Below are 24,306 nucleotides of genomic sequence, written 5' to 3'. Positions count from 1 at the left end.
GAAGGAAATATTTAATTAAAATTAAAACATATTGTATTTGTTGGCCTATCCTTCCACCGATAAGCACAGGCCTCTGAAAGTTATATCTCACAGAGCTGATACAGCCACAGAGCTGTCCCTTTTTCTGTCCCTTTTTAAAGTGCAAAATTATGTTCACCCTTGTATTTAAGGGACACACTAAAATTGAAAAAATCAAAAGAGGGGGCGCAGCTGAAAAAATAGATATTCCGTCCAGTCCTATCTATATTTCAGTTTGTTGTTCAGATGTAAAGTAGATAACAACAGGAAAAGCTAGTTTAAAATGGATAGTGGTGTAATTGTATGATTACGTTTAGACCCTGACACAACTTGTAAGTGTTGTGCTTCATTCAGTTAAAAACAATGTCTGTGAATGAGTCCTGCTGGAAATGAAGTTACACTTTAACCAGATTGTGGAAAATGGTCTAGTTGAAGTTGAAATGTGATTTCCAGGAGACAGAGTTTTATTTTTTCTAATACTTCACTGTTATGTTCCACAGTGGCTCAGAGCAGCTGAGTCTGTGCAAGGAGACTGAAAACAGCCATCAAGTGACAGCAAGACATAAGTGTGTTTAAAAGGTAGTCTTGATAAATATACTGCCTTTACAAAACAATCAGCAAAAAAATTGTTGTCCAGCCAAGTTCATAAACTCGTGTTTATATCAGTGGGAGTAAAACTAAACTGATAGAAACCTGCTCAAGTCGATTGTCACACAGAGAGGACAGACATGAGGTCACTGTTTCCTTCAGAGTTTGTCAGAGGGGCAGACTGTGGTTTCGCTTAAAAGTCTCCACCCTCTGACACACACACTGAGGCCTAGACAAACATTTTGACCAATTTGTGCATTATTTTATTGCACGTTTCATTTCTGCAGAGTTTGCAGGAACATCACTGTTACATGCATGCAGTGCAGTGCATTAATAAGAGGGAATATGTAACAAACACAGTATGAAACGGCAAAATCTCTTTTTACTTTGTGACAAACACCCGTGTTATTACTCGATCATTCCTGCAAGTAATAAGGAAAAGGGAAGTCCAAATATTGAATCTATTATTGAGTACTCTACCTCTACTCTTGTAATGTTGCAAGGACTTATGATTGTCAGATTGCTTCGCCAAACACTGTCACAATTGAAGCAGCAGAGACTGTTTCTGTTGCCTACAGCATATCCAGCAGTTCTGTGGATAGGAAATGATGCATTGATATTTTTAATATTAATAACAAACACAAACCTGGGTCAGGTACACTTGTTTTTGTTGACTTTTATGTGAAGTTTTTTATTTTATTTTATTTTATTTTTGAAGCAGAGTGTGCAGGAACAAGAAAAGTAGTCTGTGTGTTACTCAGCTTTTTGCATGCCTTCCCAATTAGCACAGCGGTTACAGTATGCAGAAACAATTTATGGATGCAGATGGTCTGGTTACTGTCAGACAAGGAAAGTGGACAAACGTCTTCCTGTGTTGGTACGACTCAACAACATGAATGAGTCCCTTTTTTATACAGTTTCACCCCATGTAATGTATTGTTTGAGACATGTATAATACATCAACTGTTGAGTCACATGTTGGAACTAAAGTACTCCTTCTGGCCTCAGACCAGCCATTTATCCTTTGATATTATTAATTCATGCATCATATTTATTGATTCCTTCTGAACATGTTTTAGGTATTAAGACAGTTTAAACCAACTCACTATGCTGTGGAGCAAATGAGGTTAGTGTGCTACCATGACTGATTTAATGAGGTGCACAGGTCTTATGTTATGTTCATATTCTTGCTGCAGCCTTGTCAGTATCCACACATTTGAAAGTCCAGATTTTTACAATGCTGTACCTGGACATTTTCCTTCAGCAGTCAGTATTTGTTAACTCTCCTCCAATTTTCTTAAACCTTAACTGGGTCTTCAACTGGTCTAACTCCAGGAGAATTGTTCTACCTGCAAAATGTCTGCAAAAGTCTACAATTCTGCTGTACAGTATTTAAAATGCAGTCTGGTTTTTGAGTTCTGTGTTGAATCAGTGTGGGTGTGCTGCTGCTTCGGTGCCATTGTGTCAGTGAAATTAGAGTTGTCACTACCTCTCAGTCTGCAGCTGGGCACCGGCCCTCTGTGGGTGTGTCTATTATCCTGGCAAGCACAAAAGGCCAGCGACAGTTGACACAATCAGCAAATAATTCTATTCTTACCAGTTTTGCCGTGCAACAAGAAGCCCCATCAGGTTAGAAACCATACATAGATAGAAAGTCATACAAGTAGCTCAAGTTTCACTTAAACCTGTAATCAATAAATTCAGTTTTGGAATGATGGTACAAAAAATATTAGAAAGATGTTAAGTTTTACAATGAAGAAGAAGTATAATGTGTTTTGGCCTATACATTTTCTATAATTAAGCATTTGCTATTAGCAGTTCCTGTTGACTATATTCTATTGGATGTACTGACGGCTATCAGGGAAAAGTAATAGTATGGGAATAGGGGACTTTTTTTTTTTTTCTATGGGTTATCAGTAGGTGTATGGTTTTTAATATTTAACTCTAAAATTACTTTGTTGTGTCAAAGGTCAGACACAGTTAGACACAGCATTTGCTACATACACAAATTACAACGAAAGTCTTTTACAGCAGCCTAACATAACTGCCACCACAAGCTGTCTGGACCAGTGTTCATGATGCTGATAAGCAGTATTGCTTTTTTTTGTTTTTTTACAACAATACATTTAGCTGATTCACTTTAACTTTTAGCTGTGTGTAGTGTACGTGTGTTATACTCTGATGTTACTTTATTAAATCACCAAACACTATGGACACAGATACACTGAAACTGTACATCCAGATTATTGCCCACATCCAGACACAAGAGTGCGTGTCACACAGAAAGCGTATTATCCTTTCAGTGTGAGGAAAACAGTGTGGGGCTGTGGCGGTCAAAGGGGTGTTGATGTGAACTGAGCAGCGGTGAGGAGAGCAGGTGAGAGGTCGGCGACTCTGGAGGAGGGGTTATCAGCCTGCAGGCAGGGATATTTAAAGCACCGCGTGATGATAGACAGCACCGTGTCAGAAAACAAATGAAATGTGACAGCCAGCTGTAGCACCAGCCGTACCAGCAGCCAGAGAGCCCGAGGCCGTGTCATCCCTTCAGGAAGTATTAATGGCTGGGAATATTACTCCATCATGGCCCAAACTGAGGCTTGTGGCAGTATTCAATAACTGCAGGCCATTGTTTTTGGGGTTGATGCCGACAACTGTCTGGCCTGCAAGAGATGGGGACAAATTCATAGCATGAGGCATGTCAATCCTATCGACATTAATGTTAGCATTCTTTTTGTCTTTCATTTTAGTTCTTTAGTTGTGAGTTGTAACTGACAGATAGATAGATAGGCGTTGATCATTCACATTGATTTTATTGATTTAACTCGAAATTCTTTTTAGCAACCCAAAACATCAGATTTTTTGTTATCATCTCAATCAAAGAAAATTTTAGCGCAGTTTTAACCTACAAAACCATTTTGCTGTATATAGTTATTAGTGTCCATTGACTGACAGCTAAAATTCAAATTGTGATAATAAAGGGGGTTAAAGGATAACTTGCTGCTTACATATGGCAACACCATGACATCATTAAAAAAAGCAGCCATCCAGTGGAAATTTCATTCCACTTGGCTCTGAGTGTCTGTGGTTGGTACACCTGTGCATGCTTGCTCCGTACTGAAATTAAGATTGAGACAGATATTACTAACGAACAATAGCGCACATAATCAAATTGCCCAAGGCCCTCGGTGCATCACCCACATCACAGTGTTTATACGCACTCTCGCGCAAATACATTTCAGAGCTTTGGAAGCCACGGTAACTTGGCCAGTAACTGAGATTGCCCAGGAGGGAGAGAGAAATTCCCCAGACAGAGATAAACACACGTAAATATGAGAATATTGGAGCAGTTGCATGTTGAAGCAGGATCCACAGAGCCTTTCTTCTCTTCTTCAACTCTCTCTGCTGTGGTTTGCTTCCAGGCCTTTTTCTGATCTCGTGGTGAAACGTCTAGACAGTATTGTATGTTGAGTTCCGATGTGCACACACGTTCACTAAGTTCTGCATTGTGTTTTGGGGTGTGTCGCTATTGTTATTTGACTCGGTCAGGCCGTTGCCTTGGAAACTACACTCAGAGACTCATTTTTATCTCTGTGTATGTGCTGTACTCATCTGTCTCTGTTGCTCTCTAACTAACAGACACTAGTGCAAATGGTTACAAGATGAGGCTCAGCAACTGAACATGGCTAGTTCAGCATTGTTCAGTAGTGGACATTTACAAGTGATGTGGACTTTATGCCTAAATGACACCATGTCCACCATGTTTCTTTGAATATATTTAAAAATAAGATCTTTGTGAAGGAAGCTTAGCTGAGTAACAGCTGCTTATGTTGATGTTCACTTGATAAGAGGCAATTGATGGCTAATATATTTGTACAATTAGTTGTTAGGTGTTTATTCTATCTTGTCTACCACTACCGTGTTAACACTTCTGCTCTGGTCTAAAGCTTTAAAACCAAAAATCTGTTTTCGAAGTTTGTCCATGTAAAAAAAAAAAAAAAAAAAAGTAAAGGTTTTGATGGTATCTATGAAAATGAGACTGATTTCAGTTGAGGGCAAATGCTGTTGGAGGGACAGCCAGATGTCATTAGTGAAAAAGAACTATAAAGACTAATCTCAAAATAACATACTGTGCAGATGTGTTAGTGGGGACCTTTGGGTCCTATGGGTTGAAGGGAGGGGCCTCTGTGGATCATCCCACAGATACTTGATCAGTTTGGGATCTAGTGAATTTGGAGGCCATGGCAACACCTTGTGCTGCTCTTCATGTTTTTTTTTTAGTTGTTCCTAAAGTGTTTTTGTGTGTGTGTCTGTGTCAGGCTGCATCCTGCTGGGGATGGCTGCTGCCATCAAGGAGTGTCATTGCTATGGGGTGGGGGTGTCTGGTCTTGTCTAGGTGGGTGCTACATGTCTAACATACACAACCTGTGCAATTCTTTGTGATTGTCATTTTCATGATTTGAACATGATCCAAGATTTTATAAAATAACATATAATTTTACAAGAGGCATTTAAAATGAGCTCTGCAGCTGGTATTCCTCTCTGTTTTTATTATTTTGAGTGTGCCTTGCTGACACTGTAGACACTTTTTTGATTTGGCTTTCTTTTGTAAAATATGCCCTTAAACCTGTAAGGGTTAAACTAATTTAAACTTTCCACCTTTAAATCACTGTCGATCCTTGGCATTGTTTTTCCTTCTTTAATTTCTCCACACCCAGCGTTCTGTTTGGCTGCTTTACAAACCGCAATTAGAGAATAAAGAATATAATTATATGTTTCACTACACCCATAAAACTAGAAAGAAGACCAACTATTACTCAAAAAAAATTAAATAAATACATAAACCTAAATGAAATAATCCAAGCCCAAGGCACCCCCTGAGTGAAGAGCCCCGTTTCCAGTGTATTACTATGACTGCCAAGTCAGATTTATAAAGTGTGTTTGACGTAGGGTGACCCATCTCTAATAAACACCTGATTCTTTTTTACCGTATATCTGTCCGTTGGCGTCATTCAGTTAATATTTGAAACTGTCTCCAAATAGTTCTGATGATCTCCTAAAGACCTTTTGGCTGTTGACTCACAATCCTCCACTTTCTTTCATTCTCTCCATGGGGGGTATTTGGCACGAGGTTTTGTTTTGCTCTTCGCCAAGAACAGACTATTGCAACCTCAGCTCTGTCCTTGTTCGCCACTGTCTGCTCTGTAATGGTGAAACCATCTCCACCTGCTGTTTAAACATCATAATAACAGTATATTCAATATGGCTGCACATGTGGTGCATGCATAAAAATATCTTCAGCGTACATAAATTAGATCACATAACCTTACATATGCAGAATATCCACAAAGAAATACACTAACACACATACACAGACAATACTGAGAAGAACAGTGAGGATCCACCCTCTCATACGGTGTATCCACCAAGGCGGCTTCATACCAGCCAAGATTTAATATCACATAACCGGCCAACAGCTGCCATGGCAACCTGCCCTTTCCAACAAAAGAATCTTTTTACTGACACTGAGCTCAAATAGTTTTCAATGTCTGCTTTCATCTTATTTGTATTTTTAACTGAATGCTTAACAGAAATTAATCACTTAACTGATGCAGTCCGATGGTGACGTTTTTACGGCTATTGACATGTCAGCTTTCTCCTGTTTTTTGGATTAAAGGCAATTTACACCAAGGATTGATGTGTATATTTTAACAACAGTTTTATCTAAAGTCTTGAACCAATTCTTATTCACAATATGATGTTATTAAACCTTAAGCCATCCTAAAGTCACCAGTGGTAGAGGCAGCCTGGTGTTGACTGAAATGCACTTTAATTCACCTCATTATACAGTCAGTAGGTCATGAATCACAATATTTGTGCAATAGCCACGTATGTACAGTGACATATTTATTATTATTATTATTCTTTTTCTGGGCGTTGGGTATTTGGGGTTTAATTCGTGTACATCGTCTGACAGTGCTGTATGCAATGGAGATGTCAATTTCCCTGCAGGAACCTCCCAAAAGGATCAGTAAAGTCTATCTATCTATCTATCTATCTATCTATCTATCTATCTATCTATCTATCTATGTATCTATCTATCTATCTATCTATGATACAGCCGAGCCCAGAAAGGTTGAGCGGACTGGCAAGGATAGAACTTGTTGTTTGGGAATAACTTAGGTTCTGATTTGATACTGCAGGTCACCCAGCCAACTTGGACAAAGCTGTTTCTACAAGTGAAATTCCTGTGTTTCAACTAAATTCAATACAGTAGTCCAGCAATGCTCCAAACTAAATCCAGTCAAAATCAATATACAATATGTATCGAGACTTCTTCATGCCAAGGCTTTTAAAAATAGGAAAACCAGTCTTCTGCTGTTGGTTCTTTCCAACACATGGGGGCTCAACAGAGCACAGCGGTGAGGCTATAGACCTTTCCAAACAGCTTCTAGAGAGGTTCTAGACTTTTAGTCTTGTTTATTTTAAATCTTGTTTGCTGCAGCTTTCAATGGGAGTCACGGTTTGTTCCAATAGTGGATTCATGAAAAGTCCTCAGCGGTGCATTTCAACCAGGACCTGGACCACCAATGCTAGGGGCCACCTCTTTGGAGAAGCCTTGACCCCCTGGCCCTGTGCCCTATGCTTCCACACTGCTCCAGCAGCTTAACAAGCATAAAGAGGTACAGGATTAAAGAGGATAAGAGGAGTGAAGAAAGGATGAAGCAGTAAAAACAGGCTGTGTGTGTTCTTTCATTGTTCTCTTGTTTGTCCTCCCTCCTCGGGGAGCTGGGTGACCTAAAGGAGGAGGCTGGGTGGGAGGGTGGTGGCTTCGGGTGGCAGCTTGTTGGAGTTTTAATTAGTCGGAGTAATCAAAAGATTATTGTGAAGGAGGCAGGGGGAAATAAAAGCAGGATTCAGAGTGTAGGGATGTGCTGTTTGCTCAGCCAAAGCTCAAGAAGTCAGAGTAAGGCCTGGAGATTCTCTGGGGACTCACTTCAACATGTTTGTTAGCATGGAAATGATCCCAGCTATCAATCAGATGCACTCATTCATTCACCCCGTAGACGGTCAATTTTCTCCGGAGGGCTCTATCAGACTTGGTGGTATTGGAAAAAAGAAGCTGAGGTAGGTCGATGAAAATAAAAACTATACCCTTGTTTAAAGAATGACGCTAACACAGCATGTGAAATCAAGTCCCTATTGAACTTGTGATTCAGTATGCATATTGATATGCAGCTATAAAAGTCTCCAATCTTTTAGTTTCAGCCTACCTTTTCCATCAGATGATGAACCAGGCTGCATGGATTTTCATCAGTGAGCCCCAAGACTAATGTTGGATGATGTGGCCCTCATTTTGGTTGCTCGGCATTGCAGAAGCAAGTGTCAGCCTTTAACAGGCTTATACTTAGAAAGTACAACACAAAAGCCCTTCACTGATAAGAACAGCAAAACTGTCACATGAAAACACATGAAAATGTATGTAGTGGTCGATGGGGTTGCGTCCATCTGTGTCATTACATAATGTGAACCCGAAATTCTGACTTTCTTCATAGACTATTCTTGTGTCACATCTGGTTTCCAAGGATTCACTCACCATAAACATGAGCGTTTGGTACAGACAAAGCTTTCATGCCAACATTTATATAGATAAATAGATGTGTAGAGTCTTATTGTGTGCACATTGTGGTTTTTAGATTTAGTTTCCTGACATTGTTATGTGTTTCCAGTTACATCCTCTGATGGGTTAAAGAAAACTGCATATAGATGATGTATACAGCAGCTTGACATTATACTGTAATTTTCCAGTTAATGATAAGCATTTGAGCCATATGTCAACCATGTGTTGGGAAGTTCTGCAGCAAAGCCCTTTGCAGCTTTTGGAAAGCCTCGCAGCTGACCAGCATGCTGCCTCTGATCAAAGTTAAGTGTATAACTAACAAACCACAGATAGAGTGCTAGTATGATTTCAGCAAATCCAAGTGAGATGTGGGGTGACTTGAGAATTAAGTTTAACAGGAAGAATATATAAACAATAACAACAATTGGAAGAATGCAGAATGATAAAGATTAATTATATGTGCTCCTTGTTAGTCTGCTATATATTAACATATTGCTTTTTATGATATGATATGATATGATATGATATGATATGATATGATATGATATGATATGATGTGTGACTGCCATCTTTTGAATTATCACTCATTCTTCCAGGCCTTTAGTATCATTGTGCCAATGTCAGCCTCTGAACAGACAGGCAGAGAGGCTAAGATTGACAGAGAGGAACTGCAAGACATGGGCAACTGTGAGAAAAGCTGTTGAACAGAGGAGCGTAGTCTCACTTAGAGAGGAGGAGGAGGAGGAGTGCAGCTGTCCAAACACTGAGCCCTTCTGTACCTGCCTTACAGCTACCTCCTTCATCCTCCCATCATCCTTCTGTCCTGCCCTCTTCTGTCCTGTCTCCAGATTCAACTCTTAATGCTTATGGCAGTATAGCACGCTGTTATTTACTTATTTATTTATTTATTTTGTCTTCCATTTTAATTTTGAGCTATATGAAGACATAGTTGAGCCAAACTGTGTAAGACATTTGATTTGGCTTTGGTCTAGGGGGTGAGTGAGTTCAGATTCCTCATAGTCGACAGCTATGTGACAAAATTCAAGTCTATATCGACTAGTTGCTGAAGATGTCACTAATTAAAAACACAGAAGAAAGTAAAGCTTTGCAACAATGAAATCTATATTCTTGACCTGAATACATATGCTGAGAACAGACTGCTCATGTGCTACATAGTGTGCTCCACAGATATGTATAGCCTGTATAAAAACAGGCTGCAACTCAGCTCCATCAGTAGCATTTAGTAGTACTCCACAGCGTGTTGTAAGATGGGATAGTGTAGCTGGGTAAAGAAAAAAGTGGTATTTCTCTGAAGCCTTCTCCATGTATAGCAGCTAACTTTAGACAATGAAATTCACCAGCAAACTGTAGATGTGCAGCCTCCTTCTCTCTGTTACCGCAGTACATTTGTTGTATTTTTGGACGGACTTACATATTCTGCATGTCACGGTAGAATGAGCTTCATTTTAAGTGAAGTATTTCCAGACACTTGATGAACCGCTGCTGGTTTGCTGCAATGACCCACTGGGCTCCCCACCTCTCAGAGCAGTCCTTGTTCTTACTGTCACTTGATCAGTAACTAGTTGCTCGACATGATGCTTAAAGCGTCATGGTACAGTAGTGAAGTCTAGAAACCGTCTAGTCGACTCGTCTCTACAACCCCTACTCTATACAGAATGCCTTGAGAGTCGTCTTGGGAGAGACAGTCTCAGTTTCATTGACTGTCCCTGTCCTCAACTTAATACATTAAACAAACATAACATATTATTTTACAGTTTGAGATTTGACTGGCACTTAGACCTTCTTCTTCTGCAACAGTTTATTAACTCTGAGTGGAGCACAAGCCCTGTCACAGTCCTCACCGTTCAGACTGCAGTAGTGGATGAAAACACACACTGATAAAAAGACATGCAAAAAATAATCTTTTGCTGCACTTACAGAAATTTCAGTAAAAATGCATTGGGCTAAATGTTCATTTGAATTATGAACTGGTGATTTTTTTCCCCCCTAGCTTTTCAGATATAAAAATCTGGTGAAATTTGATCAATGTTCAATACAAGGCAACTAAAAGTAGAGATTTCTTTACTTCATAGAGCCTTAGTCTGGCTCAACAAGAACACATTCATACTCACACGTGCGCTCCGAACACACACTCCCAAAAAGACCCTCCACAAAACTCTCTCACTCTTTTGTCTTTTGTTTCCTGGCTACCTTTTCTTTTTCCTTGGCTCTCATCTCTCTCCTTCCTCTCTTTCTGTCTGTGGGAATTTTTCTCACTTTCACCCATTACTGTCCCGAAGAAGAATGTGCCTATAGAGCTCTGTGCAGGCTATAGACTGTGTTGTCTCCTTCAGTCTCAGTCTTGGCTCAGACAGTTGGTTGCACTTCAGCTTGAGGTCATCATGTTAAAACCATAGACCTAATCCATACACAGCGCGATCTGTGAGGCCCGACAACAAAACAATACACTGAGTACAGATGGTCAAATGGATGCATTTTGGAACCCCAGTTTTTTTTTCTTATAGAGAGCATGGCACCTGCAGGATATCCAGCTCTGTGAACTTTTGATTTTTACCACATCCAGTATTAGTATTGTTTGAGTACTTTGTGAATGACTACATATATGGGGACATGGTGGCAGAAAGCATTTGAAGGGTTTTTACAAATAGAGAAGGAATTTTGACACAATTTCACAACCACTTTGATTACCTTCTATGTACACTACTAGCGGCACCAAGAATAGAGAATGCATCAAGGGAGACTATCCTCTGTGTTCTGTTATCATTTAGTTCCTCTTACCCCTCTGTTTATCAGCAGACTTTGTGCCAGTGTTTGTGGCCATTCTGCATGTTAACCTTCAGACATGGCCATCAACACTTGAACAATATTTTCTTTTCTTTTCTTCTCTTTTTTTGCCTCAGCATTTAATCTACTAAATCATTTGGTTAAGGGCAGGGAAATATGATGTCATACTGAAAACACATTCCATCTCATGCTTCAAGGCAGCATTTTTAAAATATACAACAGCAGCAGTTTGCTTCCATATTAGATGATGCTGTTCTTCATAAGTTACTTAGTGCCAGAAGGTGTGGGTCAATCATATAAAGCAAAAAGAGATGCAGAGGTGGCACAAATCAAATCATACAAATAATGGTACAAATCCTAATCACTGAACATAATGCATGGTTTTGCAGAATCATCTTAGGTATAGGGTCGTTTTTAAGAGGCAAGTTTCCTACAACCAGCTGTCATCATCTAAACGTGGATGTAAAGGAACTGGTGAAATTTCCCCCCATTCATAGTTCTCTGCCAAGGCCACAAATGGTGAAGCCACTGACACTTTTCTTACTAGTTCTTTGTTTATTTATAATGTTCATTCTAAATGTCTAGTGTATGTTTTGTTTCTCCTAATTGTGGTCTAGAATCGAATCTCTTCTCCTTGTGGTTTTGTGAGTTTTGCCAGCGAACTTTACTTTCCTAAACATTTGGAATCGACTTGTGGTGCAGTTGATGGTATCTTTAATAAGAAGATTAATGGGAAAATAAATTAGGCATCTTGAATTTGTCAAAGTGGTCCAGTAACATTCCCCCATCTAATAGCACCCACTTCCTTCTTGAAAGATCATTAGATGGTTGCGGGGAGCGGTTGGAAAATTGTCTCTATTCTTTCCATCTGAATCAGGCCTTTGAGCAGGCCCCCTGTGAGCCCATTACAACATCAAAAAGCTTTGCAAATACACAGAGAACTTGAAAGACTTAAAAATGAGTGCTAAGTAATAGCTCAATCATTTAGCCCAAAGACATCTGGCTCCTTTTCTGGTTTCTGGTTTTGCTGTATGGAGGTAGAGTTACAGAATACACAGACACACAGTGCAGTATATGCAGTGGGAAAAGTGTTGGCAGGTTAAACACTAGATATCTAGACATCAGCTGTAGCTAATTGATTTTTAACTGTGTGAACTTCTTTGATGTGTATATAATTATAATTTCACATTTCTAATTATAACTTTATAACAGAACATTTAAATCATACAAGTTCGACTGAACTGTTTTGATTTGGGAACTGATAGGATTTGGATTTGCTTGGTTGGTACTGGATACATCTCAGGACGGTTGCACCTGTATGTTCTAAACCAACATGTCTATAGGGGCATAACACAAAAGCGAGAAAAAAAGAAACAAAGTCTTAAATGCCCAGAATTAAAGTTGTGCAATAAAAAGGTGTAACCACAACAATGGCCCTGTTCAGACCTTCCATTAACATGCAGTCATAAGTGGCCATCTTGAAGTACAAGTATGAACAATCTACAGAAAGGAATCAAATGAAGACTTTCAGTGATTTGCAGTAAGAGATATCTGCAATGTTTGTAAGAACAAATGCAAAGGCAAAAATCTGTTTGATAACTGGATCTGATCACAGTGACCATAAAACGATATACAATACAAATTTCCAAAGGAAATTAATGTACATAATGACTCTGAATTATCTTCATACATTCTACATTGCTAACACTCTAACTTCTGTCTGTCCTCAGGTTATTTGCAACCAAGTGCAGTGGCTGTCTAGAGAAGATAGCACCCACAGAGTTTGTAATGCGAGCCTTGGAGAGTGTTTACCACCTCAGCTGCTTCTGCTGCTGTGTCTGTGAACGTCAGCTGTGCAAAGGAGACGAGTTTGTTCTGAAAGAAGGGCAGCTACTGTGCAAGAGTGACTATGAGAGGGAGAGGGACCTGCTTGGCACAGTCAGTCCGGATAACTCAGACTCAGGTCAGGCTGGGGATTTTATAACAAACTGTTATAGACAAAATATAATTCATCTAGTTTATATGCACTGCAATGGCGCCTAAATCTGGCATTGCTTAATAATATTACCATTTCAGTTCAAATCGATCGAGAATTTTGAATGCAGCAAACTTAAATAATATAATTTTGTAATTTGTTTTCTGTATCTGTCTGTTGACAGATAGGAGTGAGGACGAGGATGTGGATGTGAAATCAGGGAAATTCCCTGCTTCAGGGAAAGTTAGCGATGACAGCAAAGACCCTCGTCGCCCCAAACGGCCACGCACCATCCTTACCACCCAGCAGAGGAGAGCCTTCAAGGCCTCCTTCGAGGTGTCCTCCAAACCCTGCAGAAAGGTGCGAAGTTATTTGCTTGGCTCGATAGTCAAACTACAATTAATGCACTCTTGTTTCTATCTATCATTCCTTTTAAAAATCCGTAAATGAGACTGAAAACTGAAAGTATGTCATTGATTTCAACATTAACAGCGAAAATTGTGCGACCACCACAAAAACATAATCCTTACTAATAATTAATCCTTAATGCTTGATATTCTGTATCATATAGGTTAGGTATGTATCTGCAGTATAAAAGATCTGGCTGACCCAAGTTCTGCACACATTTAAGCAATTTAGCAGTTAGCAAGTAAAGAGAAAAAATAAGCTGGAAACACATCCTGCCATCTGATCTTCACTCCCACTGCGAAGCTTGCTTCAGAACCGTCAATACTGGAATAGCACTCACCTCAGGCTGTCCTGACTCTCACCATAGTGTCACTCTGGACTCAACAGGGAATAGCACTAACGTATCATAACAAAATATTGGTGAAATGAATGAGTTTCAGAAAATGGAAAATATATGGATATACGCAGCGCTCCGCTGGAGTTAAATATCTTCTGAAGGACTAAAAACGATACCAAAGTTATATGGGTGAGTAAACGATTGTATTATATGCCAGAAATAAGGTCCAGGTTGTAAAAAACGGTAGTTCCCCTTTAAATCATAAACTGAATGTTGCCCATTGTGGTGTGCAATATCCCATTTTAATTTCCCACTTTCATGCAGGAGCAGATGTGATGGTGAGTAGACAAACGTGTACACAGGAAAAATACACAGGACATGCCTTCCTGTCTATTGAGTTTCAAATTTAAGGGCATCTTGTAAAAGACTGTAACTACTAAACTCAGAATGGAACCATTGAACCTCTAACTGACGTGCACATTTAAACAGAGGGGTCCAGGAGCCATTCAAGAATTTGTATTGGTCAGGGGCAAGGATGGCAAAACGGAAGACTGGATGAGTTTTTGTACAGCGAAAATATGTTTGGCAAATATCGCCATGCATATCAGAAACAGGAAAAACAAATGAAGTACATAAGTTAGCCTACATATGAATGCAGCTGCTATGATTAAAGGTTTGGTTCAAGACTTTGTCCGGATCTTATTTAAAGAAAAGATAAGTAGATGGACAGATAGATACATTAGGTGTGTATAAGACAACCTATTAACTAATTTAAACTCATCACTTTAAATAAAGTGATGAGTCACATCACATTGATGGTGTAGGTACGGTGTAACTCCAGCATGAGCCACTCAGTTCCACTCACCGTTGCATGAAGTACAACGTAAAACTCAACACACCTGGCCTGTCGCCACCTAGTATATGTGGCAGTGGCACAATTACAGAACAGTATGGGCACAGGTACACATGCTTTTAACGGGGGAATTCCCTACGGCATAGGTTCCGCATAGACCACTCACAGGAGTATAAATCATGCTTTACTCCTAGAAACATGGTCAAAGACTAAGGGATACGAGCAAAGTGCTTATATAACCTCACCTTCTCAAAACTTCTCCCCTTTGTTGGTATTCCCGCCCACTCCTTATTTTACCATCCCATCTCAGTAACAACAGCTCTTGCAAGGCATAGTGTATTCAAAGTGGAACACTAACATAGAGTGCATAAGCCTCCCTGTTCTGGGCCATACTTTCTCCATCTGTACCAGCTAAAAAAAAAATAAAATCCTGTCTTATTGGGAGCAATACTCTTAGAATCTGGGGTTACAGTACATCCCCAGCAATATTGCCTGTGCAGGGAAAACATCTAAGGATATTGCAGAAACTACTTGAATTGGGTTAAGAACTGTCCAACGCATTATTGAAAACTGGAAGGATCAAAACAATGGGAACCATCGTCACCGAGGAAGAAATGTGGTCGGAAAATAATCCTGATTGATTGATTGAACTCAGGGCTATGTTTAATAGTGAAAGTAAGAGCATTTCCACATGTACAGTGTGAAGGGAACTCAAGGGATTGGGACTGAACAGCTGTGTAGCCTTAAGAATATCACTAATCAGTGAAGCTAACTGGAAAAAGAGGCTTCAATTTGCTCGGGAGCATAAAGATTGGACTCTGTAGCAATGGAAGAAGGTCATGTGGTCTGATGAGTCCAGATTTACCCTGGTCCAGGGTGATGGGGGCAACACATCTGCCTCTCTTCTTACCCTGATGCGCCCATCATACATGCCTAGTGCCTACTGTACAAGCCTGTGGGGGCAGTGCTATGACCTGGGGTTGCTGCAGTTGCTCAGGTCTAGGTTCGGCAACATTATGTGCCCAAAGAATGAGGTCAGCTGACTACCTGAATATACTGAATGACCAGGTTATTCCATCAATGGATTTTTTCTTCCCTGACTGCACGGGCATATTCCAAGATGACAATGCCAGGATGCTCCCTGAACCACGCTTTCTCAAATTGTGAAAGAGTGGTTCAGGGAGCATGAGACATCCAGAACTTAACCCCAATGAGAATCTCTGGGATGTGCTGGAGAAAGCTTTGTGCTGTGGTCAGACTCTCCCATCATCAATACAAGATCGTGGTGAAAAATGAATTCAGTTCAGTTCAATTTTATTTATATAGAATCAATAGCAATACACATTGTCTCAAGATCCTTTACAAAATCCGATCTGAAACCCGCCCTGAAACCTCCAGAGCAAGCCTGAAGGCGAAGATGGCAAGAATAAACTCCCTTTTAACAAAAAGGAAAGTCTTAAGCATGACCTTAAAAGTAGAGAGGGTGTCTGCCTCCCAAACCCAAACTGGGAGCTGGTTCCTCAGGAGAGGAGCCTGATAGCTGAAAGCTCTGCCTCCCATTCTACTTTTTGAAATTCTAGGAACCACAAGTAGGCCTGCACTTTCAGACTGAAGTGATCTGTTGGGATGATATGGTACAATGAGGTCTTTAGGATACGATGGAGCTAGGCCTTTAAGGGCCTTGTATGTAAGGAGGAGGATTTTAAATTTCATTCTAGATTTTAAAGGGAGCCAATTAAGAGAAACTAAAACTGGAGTAATATGATCTCTCTTGCTAATTGCGACAGCATTTTGAATCAGTTGGAGGCTTTTTAAAGAGCTATTTGGACAGCCAGACAGTAATGAATTACAGTAATCCAGCCTGGACGACATAAATGCATGAACTAGTTTTCAGCATCACTCTGAGACAAGGCTTTTCACAGTAGTACTGGAGGCCAAGGCAATGCCATCCAAATAAACCAGGTGATTAGATAATGAATCTCTGGGATGTTTAGGGCCAAATAGAATGACTTCTGCTTTGTCTGAGTTTAAAAGTAGAAAAAAGAAAATTAAGGCATGCTTGGAGCTTAACCACCCGATTCATTTAATCTGGTTTCATGGATAAATATAGCTGGGTGTCATCTGCATAGCAATGGAAGTTTATGCTGCGTTGCGTAATAATATTGCCTAAGGGACGCATCTATAATGTCACGAGTATTGGTCCTAGCACAGAACCCTGAGGAAGTCCATAACTTTTTTTGATTAAAAAGAAGAATCATTGTTGACATGGACAAACTGGAAACTGTTTGACAGCAATTAAATCTTGTGACATTGCAGAAGCTTATCAAAACAATGCCACAGCAAGTACGTGCTGTAATCAAAGCTAAAGGCGGTCCAACAAAATATTAGAGTGTGTGACCTTTTTTTTTTTTTTTTGGTGACGACTTTTTGGCCAGGCAGTGTATAATACCAGTGGGTGTCTGGTGACACAGTGCCTGTCTGACATTTGGCAAAACACCAGATTTTAGCATGTAGAAATGTCTGATGAGTGTGCCTCTTCTGTGATTTGAAGGTGAGAGAGACCCTGGCTGCAGAGACTGGACTAACTGTTCGTGTTGTCCAGGTTTGGTTCCAGAACCAGAGAGCAAAGGTCAGTAAAGCATGCCCAGCAAAAACATGCAGTTTATATCAATGGGTGTCCATAATGTGGCATGGAAGGTAGCATTCCTATGATTTTGAGTTGCAAGTATTAACCTCACTGGACATTTTTGATTAGTGACAGTAATCTTAGCCTGCTATGAAAGGCTAATGAAAATTGGCCCAATGGTGTCTTCAGCTTTTTCTTTAGGTCACATATCCCTCGCCTCACACAGTAGTCCCTCCCTAATCACCCACAATGCTCTCCCTGAAAATGGGCTCTTACTGTCTTTTTTTTATTGCCAAAAGTGCTCAGTTGTCTAAACCAGCTCTTCATTAGTTACACTCCAGTGGATTAAGAATTTATAATCTACTATTTGCTAGGCTTGGTGGCATTTGGGAGAATAAGCTTATCAAAGTCGGACAAGCCAATTGTACTGCAGTCAGTCTATTGCTTGTTTACACAAGTCACACATTCTACAATAGTATATCACAGTAAATGCTGAAATGTTTGATACAGACATTTTATACTACTCCTCTTCCTGCAGTACACAGAGAACATAGAAGCATGGTATGTAATTAGTTGGCTAATTTCTATTTAATTCTATTTATATAGTGTCAGTTACAATCTAAATTGTCTCATGACACTCTAGAGAAGTGAAATCCCCAGAGCAAGTACTAGAGTGACTGTGCTCGTCAAATTCCATCAATGGACAAACCATACTGTGTATGTATCAGAGGCAGATGTATCTTATTCCTCTGTGCCATAGAGCCCCATTGTTGTCCAAAAACTGGGATACACAATTCTTCAAACACACATACTAGTTTATTTTGACTCAGTTCCCACACACAATTCTGTTGCTACAAATACTAAATGCACTAATAAAGACTGCACCTTAACTGATGCAAATAGGTTTATTGGTAGACTGGCCACGAGACGAATGGATGGAGGGATGAGAAGGGTCGAAGGGTATGGGATGAATAGGGGTTGAGGGGATGGGATGAAAAGGGATGAAAGGGGGTCGAGAGAATGTAATGAAAATTGTCAAGGGGAAGGGATGAAAAGGGTCGAGGGGAAGGGACAAAAAGAGGTCTAAGGGGATAGGATGAAAAGGGATGAGAAGGGGTCGAAGGGATGGGATGAAAAGGGTCAAGGGGATGAGATAGAAAAGGGGGAGGAATGTGACTTATGATGGTAGAGGAACCCAGGAGGAACATGTCAGAAAGCTTTGGATCCTTGTCCCCTGGTTCCTGTAATGAAAGGTGGAAAAAAAAAAGAAAGGGAGAGATGGGGAGGGTGGGGGTTGAGAATTGAGACGAACAGAGACAGAGCGGGTTAGGACACAGTTTTATAGGTAAGTGCAGGAAATAGAATGATATGGGGTGTGGTCTAGTTCCTGTGCTGAAGTTATAATAACTTAATTTAATTGAGCATCAAATTGAGCAATAGAGAAATTTGTGCTCAAATCTGAGTTATGTTTGATGAAAACTAGTGGTCACCTGTTTACTGAGGCTTTTGCAAACCGCATGTTAGATAACTGGGTAAAATATAGTTAAGATAAAATACTGAGAATTTCTGAGGTTTGCCAGGTCTGACCAGGAGTTGATGTTGACCAAGAAAGAGAATTTAGACTGACAACTATGAAGAACAGAGTGACGTCTTCTGCTACACGATTTTATGTCATGTACAACCTACATTTCTCTTCCATCTGGCAAAGATTGGCAGTCTCTGAAGTTTTGGTCAGTTCCTCTCCAGTTGTATTACCTTTCCAATGTGGTTGAACCTTGGACTCAAGTTTCTATCTCCTGTTTCTTACTTTCTTCTTACCATGTTTTTGTGATTTGGACCTCCACATTCTCTTAAACATGACACATATTTAAATGTGACACATATACTGTGTTTGAAATGTATTTTCTGCTATATATTTCTGGTATATTTGCTGCTTTAATGCCTTTATTAACAAAAAAGTGAGATACAGGAGAGAGAGAAAGGGACTGACATACAGAAAATGTATCCATTATATATGGTTTATATTGCATGTACTCTTGACAGTGTCTTCTCAGTAATTGGCTGTCAGTAACACACCAGTCGGTTTACTGTGTTCATTTATTTGCAGATGAAGAAGTTAGCCCGCAGACAACAGCAACAGCAGGAGCAACACAACAGCCAAAGGCTAGGCCAAGGTGAGGATTTATGGTCTGTGTGTGTATATATTGCAGTAGCTACATTCTCTCATGTAACAAAAAGAAGGGAACTACTGAAGCTTCTGCAACATGTAATCTGTCCATTCTAACCGTAATGGTGGTGATTACTGAGAGTAAGGTAATTTATGAATTATTTGAAGAAACAGCTTGAAATTATTAAATTTATTATAGGAACAATAAACAGAGTGGATTCACTCAGCAAACACTTCCAGTTTTGTAGGCTTTAGTCATGACTCCCATATTCTGAAGCTCCATCTCTGCTGGTAAATATGAGTTTTTCCAACGGAAGGGCTGTAAAGAGGGAGCCGTGATTTTCCTTGCAGCACTGTTACTCATGGCTAGCGGGCTTATTGCCACCATGCGCCACAGCAGATATGAGCAGACAGTTTAGATAAGTGTCTCAGTGCTTTGGCAAGCGCTGCCTCTATCTGTTCAGGGACTTCCAGCATGTCAATATTGGCATAGCAGCAGGATTTATTATAGTGGAAGCTGCTGCTGTTAACCAAATGAGCTAAGCAAACCAACAAACGGGGATTGTTTGAAGTTGATTTTAGAATGGGATGAAGTCTCCTGGGTGATGGGTGAGACATCTTCAAAACAGTGTTCAGTTTAGACAATGCTTTTACTATAGTTTTTAGAAGAAGAAACCATTACTTGTACAGTATATCTAATTGTAAAAAATGCTGCTATTATCTGGGCCCAGTGCCCAGACAATTCTATACTCTCACTGGTTTTATAATTTCATATTTACTATTATATTATATATAACCATATAGACATGTAAAGTAAATTGTAACCACTGTGACAAGTAATAAACCCAGACCTGATTTAAAAAGACTCATATATACTTCACATCTCAGTGACCTCGTAACAGGATAAAATCCAGATGGAATCTGATATACTTTTGTTTGCACACACTGTATACTGCATTACATGTGAGCATCTGAATTAGTGATAAATGCAATCAAGGAGCTTTCTAGAGGGATCACGATCTGCACCTCATGATGTGGTGAATCAGGTGTAGCATGCATGGTTTTGCCCAAGACACATGCATAATGCACATACTTCTCCACATAAACCACAACAGCCAGTCTTTGGAAGTATTGCCCTGCTACAATAGTGGCTTATGAGAGACTAAAAATAAAGAATTCCTTCTTTTTGTCACTTTTTGTGTCACATACTATCATACTGAATGTGCAATGTACTGTTATAGAGTTTATCTAATCCCTGATCACCAGTGTGGGTGAGTGAGTGTGGTGCATTGTGGAAGCTACTGAAGATGGGCACTTGAGTACATTGCAGCTTGTGAATCACTGACAAGTGCATAAGGCTTGTTACTACTCAGCCTTGCTGATGGTTTGTCCCGATATTGCAACACACACACAAAGAACCTTGCAAGACAAATATAATTTTCAGCATAGACCATCATTAAATAACAGATATCTGTGAAAGTGTTTACAGGAATGAGCTAGCATGTTCCAGACGAGGGGCATGGGGGTTGCATTGTTTATTACTGAGTTAAGCATTGTTGATGGTGATAAGCATACAATTCAAATGTGAATGTGAGTATCCCTCACAAATTCAGAAAGACATTGTATGCATGTAATACACAGCTACAAGTTGTAACCCTATTGTCACTTGCTGCCACTGATTCTTGCAGAGGTGATATCAAGTTGTATGGATGGCCTGCTCGGCTCATACTCTGGGCCTCTACCTCCAAGCCAGCAGCAGCTGGTGAACATGGACCATGGCAGTTACAACACCGACCCCTTCCAGCAGGGTCTCACCCCACCACAGATGCCTGGTGACCATATGAACCCCTACGGTTAGTGTAACATCCTGTAATGATTGTAACAGTGCTTTACATTTTACTGCCAGCCATCAGTATTGAATTCAGTTACATTTAGGTGGCAAGTGACAAATCGTAAAGTAAAATATGTACAATTTGTGTAATACATTATATCAAGTATGCTCATAAAAGATAAAAATGGCTTTGTTATGATTGCACAAAGAATATATGAGATTAACAGTATAAAAGAGACGGACCCAATACAATGATAGTGTATCAATAAATAAAAAATAAAAAAAATGTGTAAGAACTTAATAGGTAAGTGAGATATTGGACTAAGACTGCAGAGCATAACTTTGATCTGGCCACTAAAGACACTCTTGCTTAATTTTATCTACCATCTACCAAATGCTTCTTAAATCAGTGTCCCCTGAGCTGATTGTGTACTTCACTGATTTTACACATTATATTATTACTTGAATTTCCCTTGGGATTAATAAAGTATCTATCTATCTATCTATCTATTAGGCAGCTAGATAATGTTTTGACTTTTATTCACGAGGACTATGTTTTTGAATTTTAGGTAATTCTGAAACACTTCGGTGATGAGACAAGATGTAGAAACTAATATTTAACTAATATATGAAGTAAAATGTTAACTCAATATATCACAGTAATAGGACCAGACAGAGCAAACAAAGGAATCAACATATCATTCCAGTTCCGTTTTGTTCTGTTCCCCGTGTTCTCACCCTCACCATGGAAACACATTATAAACCTCTCCACGCTTTCCCAGCCTCTCTACAATTTTGTTGGCAGTGATGGAAATCAGCCAATAAGGTGTAACAGCTGATTAAAAATGGATGACCCATCAAGTTGTCATAATTTAGACCCATTGAGTCCAATAACAGCGAGTGACACCCAGGAGAGCAGCGCTGCACACCCCTGCAATTAAAGACAGGAGAACAATGTGCATACACCGCTACACCCACCCACCCACTCACACACATGCACACACACGAGCAACTGCAGTATCTCTGATGTGGAATTCTGCGGAAAAAAACTCTGATAGTGATGCCAGCAGATACATTTAGAAACTAAAACTAGAGACAATGTACTTCAGAGTTGTTTTGTAATTATTTTAACATGCCCCAGCAGTTTGTCAAGAGATTTCTTTTTTCAGTTTTATGGGTTTTGATATCATTCATTAGGCATCAATGCCCAATCAAGTTTTTAACTGTAGAACAACATATCACTTTATATTAACGCTACATTCAAGTAGAATTGTTTTTTCTGAAAAAGTTCATATTTTTACCTTTTTAATTTAAACACCATTCACAAATATGTATGACCTTATCTCCCATGCCTTTAATATGCCTTTAACCACACAGCAAACTGTTGACTGCTGTTAAAGGCCAAATGTGGATTTCTTGTAGTCTGAGATTTTGGAACATAACTCACCTTCAAGTTACAATGAATGAATGAAATAGCCATCTGTAACATGAAAGAGGTGAGAAATGATCATACAGTTATTTGGATTGTGCTGTTTCTGACTCCCCTGTCTCTTCTCAACTCTTAGGTACTGATTCCATCTTCAACGACATTGACAGTGACACCTCTCTAACAAGTTTAAGTGACTGCTTCATGGCCACTCCAGATGGCTCTTTGCACTCACGGGTGGGAAATCCCATTGACCGCCTTTACTCCATGCAGAGCTCCTACTTTGCCTCCTGAAAAACATCGTCACTGTCAGCTCCACTCCACCCGCCACACCCTCCCTCCCAGGCCATACACAGTGAGCACACAACAGTGCACACAGACAACACAGGCCAGCGGGTTGCCCTGCAGTACACGAGTCAGAAAGCGGGGACATGTGACTCAATCCATCAAAAACACCTGACTGACCTCCACCAACCAAAGGAAAGAAAAACTTGAAATAGAAACTTGAATCCTCCGCATTACCCCTGATGTGTGCACAGGGGGTTTTCAGCTGGACTGTTTTTGTTGGACAGATAACTGCAGTATCTGTATCACAGCACAAGTGGGACTAGTTCAGTTTGCCAGAGATTTTTGGGAAATAGTGTCTTAATCAAACAGTGTCACAGAAACATTTGGCTACATGTTTCTCTTTAGGCATCATCGGTATAGATACATCAATAACATTGTAAGTGGTTTTTAAATGTAAAATTGAGCAATTACAGTTTTGGTGATGTGATTTTAGCAAACTACCAAGCTTTACTGGTGTGAAAATCAAACTGTCTGTGAGCCAACTGATTTATAACTGTCGCTGAATGTATGTAATGGCCTATCTGTAATTCCTGTTCTTGAGAAACATCCAATTTTGCATGTTAGGATGGACAGCAAGTTATTTATTTATCACCAGCATGCATATACAATAAATCAAATACGTTCTATTTAAAAAGACAATATCATCCCACTGTAAAATACAAGAAAACAAAGATCCTAATTCACTGAGTAGTTTGATTTTGCTATTTATCACAGGATTTGTGTTGTTTTGTGCAAATTAGTATAGCTTTGCTATTTATTTTTCCATTGAGACCGTCTCAACCGTTTCAAGGATGTATTTTAAATTTGCTAACTTACCATAAGTGGTAAGGCACTTCAAATAAACGCAAGAAATGCATTCTCTTGAATTCTTGTCCTCTTTTATTAAATTACAGAGAAAGTGTCAACAAATAAGGACAGAAACGTTTAATGTCGTGGAACCTGATTCTGATATATATGAATTTGTATTCAAAAGCATTAACACTGCCGAACAAGCTGAATAACATATTAGCAGCGTACTGAGGCTATGAATGCTGACATGTCGAAATGCTGTGGGTGTAATATTGTTCTATTGTTCAGTTTAGATTTGCTAAATGGCACCAAACACTACACAACACAAACACAATGCACTGATGGTTCCTGGTGACCTCCAAAATTATCACAATTCTTTCTGAGTCTTTTCTAAAAGACGATGGTTGCCCACTATCCTTCCAGTTTTTAATAATGCGTTGGACAGTTCTTAACCCAATTTTAGTAGTTTCTACAATCTCCTTAGATGTTTTCTCTGCTTGATGCATGCCAATGATTT

General features: G+C 39.7%; 1 protein-coding gene across 1 annotated transcript in view; it reads left to right on the top strand.

Moving 5' to 3' along the window:
- LOC311507677 (LIM homeobox transcription factor 1-beta-like) overlaps positions 1-24,006 on the top strand; it is a 45,592-nt gene extending 21,586 nt beyond the window's left edge. Inside the window, exons 3-8 of the mRNA XM_084572118.1 lie at positions 12,760-12,992; positions 13,189-13,364; positions 17,154-17,231; positions 19,336-19,402; positions 21,084-21,248; positions 22,792-24,006. Coding sequence (XP_084428244.1) covers positions 12,760-12,992; positions 13,189-13,364; positions 17,154-17,231; positions 19,336-19,402; positions 21,084-21,248; positions 22,792-22,946 — 874 coding nt within the window. The 3' untranslated portion in view covers positions 22,947-24,006. The remainder of the gene's footprint in view (positions 1-12,759; positions 12,993-13,188; positions 13,365-17,153; positions 17,232-19,335; positions 19,403-21,083; positions 21,249-22,791) is intronic.
- Positions 24,007-24,306: the final 300 nt, after the last annotated feature.

This window comes from Chelon labrosus (assembly GCF_963514085.1).
Source record: "Chelon labrosus genome assembly, chromosome: 22".
NCBI classification, from domain to species: domain Eukaryota; kingdom Metazoa; phylum Chordata; class Actinopteri; order Mugiliformes; family Mugilidae; genus Chelon; species Chelon labrosus.
Note: the sequence above shows the minus strand (reverse complement) of the source record. Positions and strands in the feature narration are given on the sequence as shown.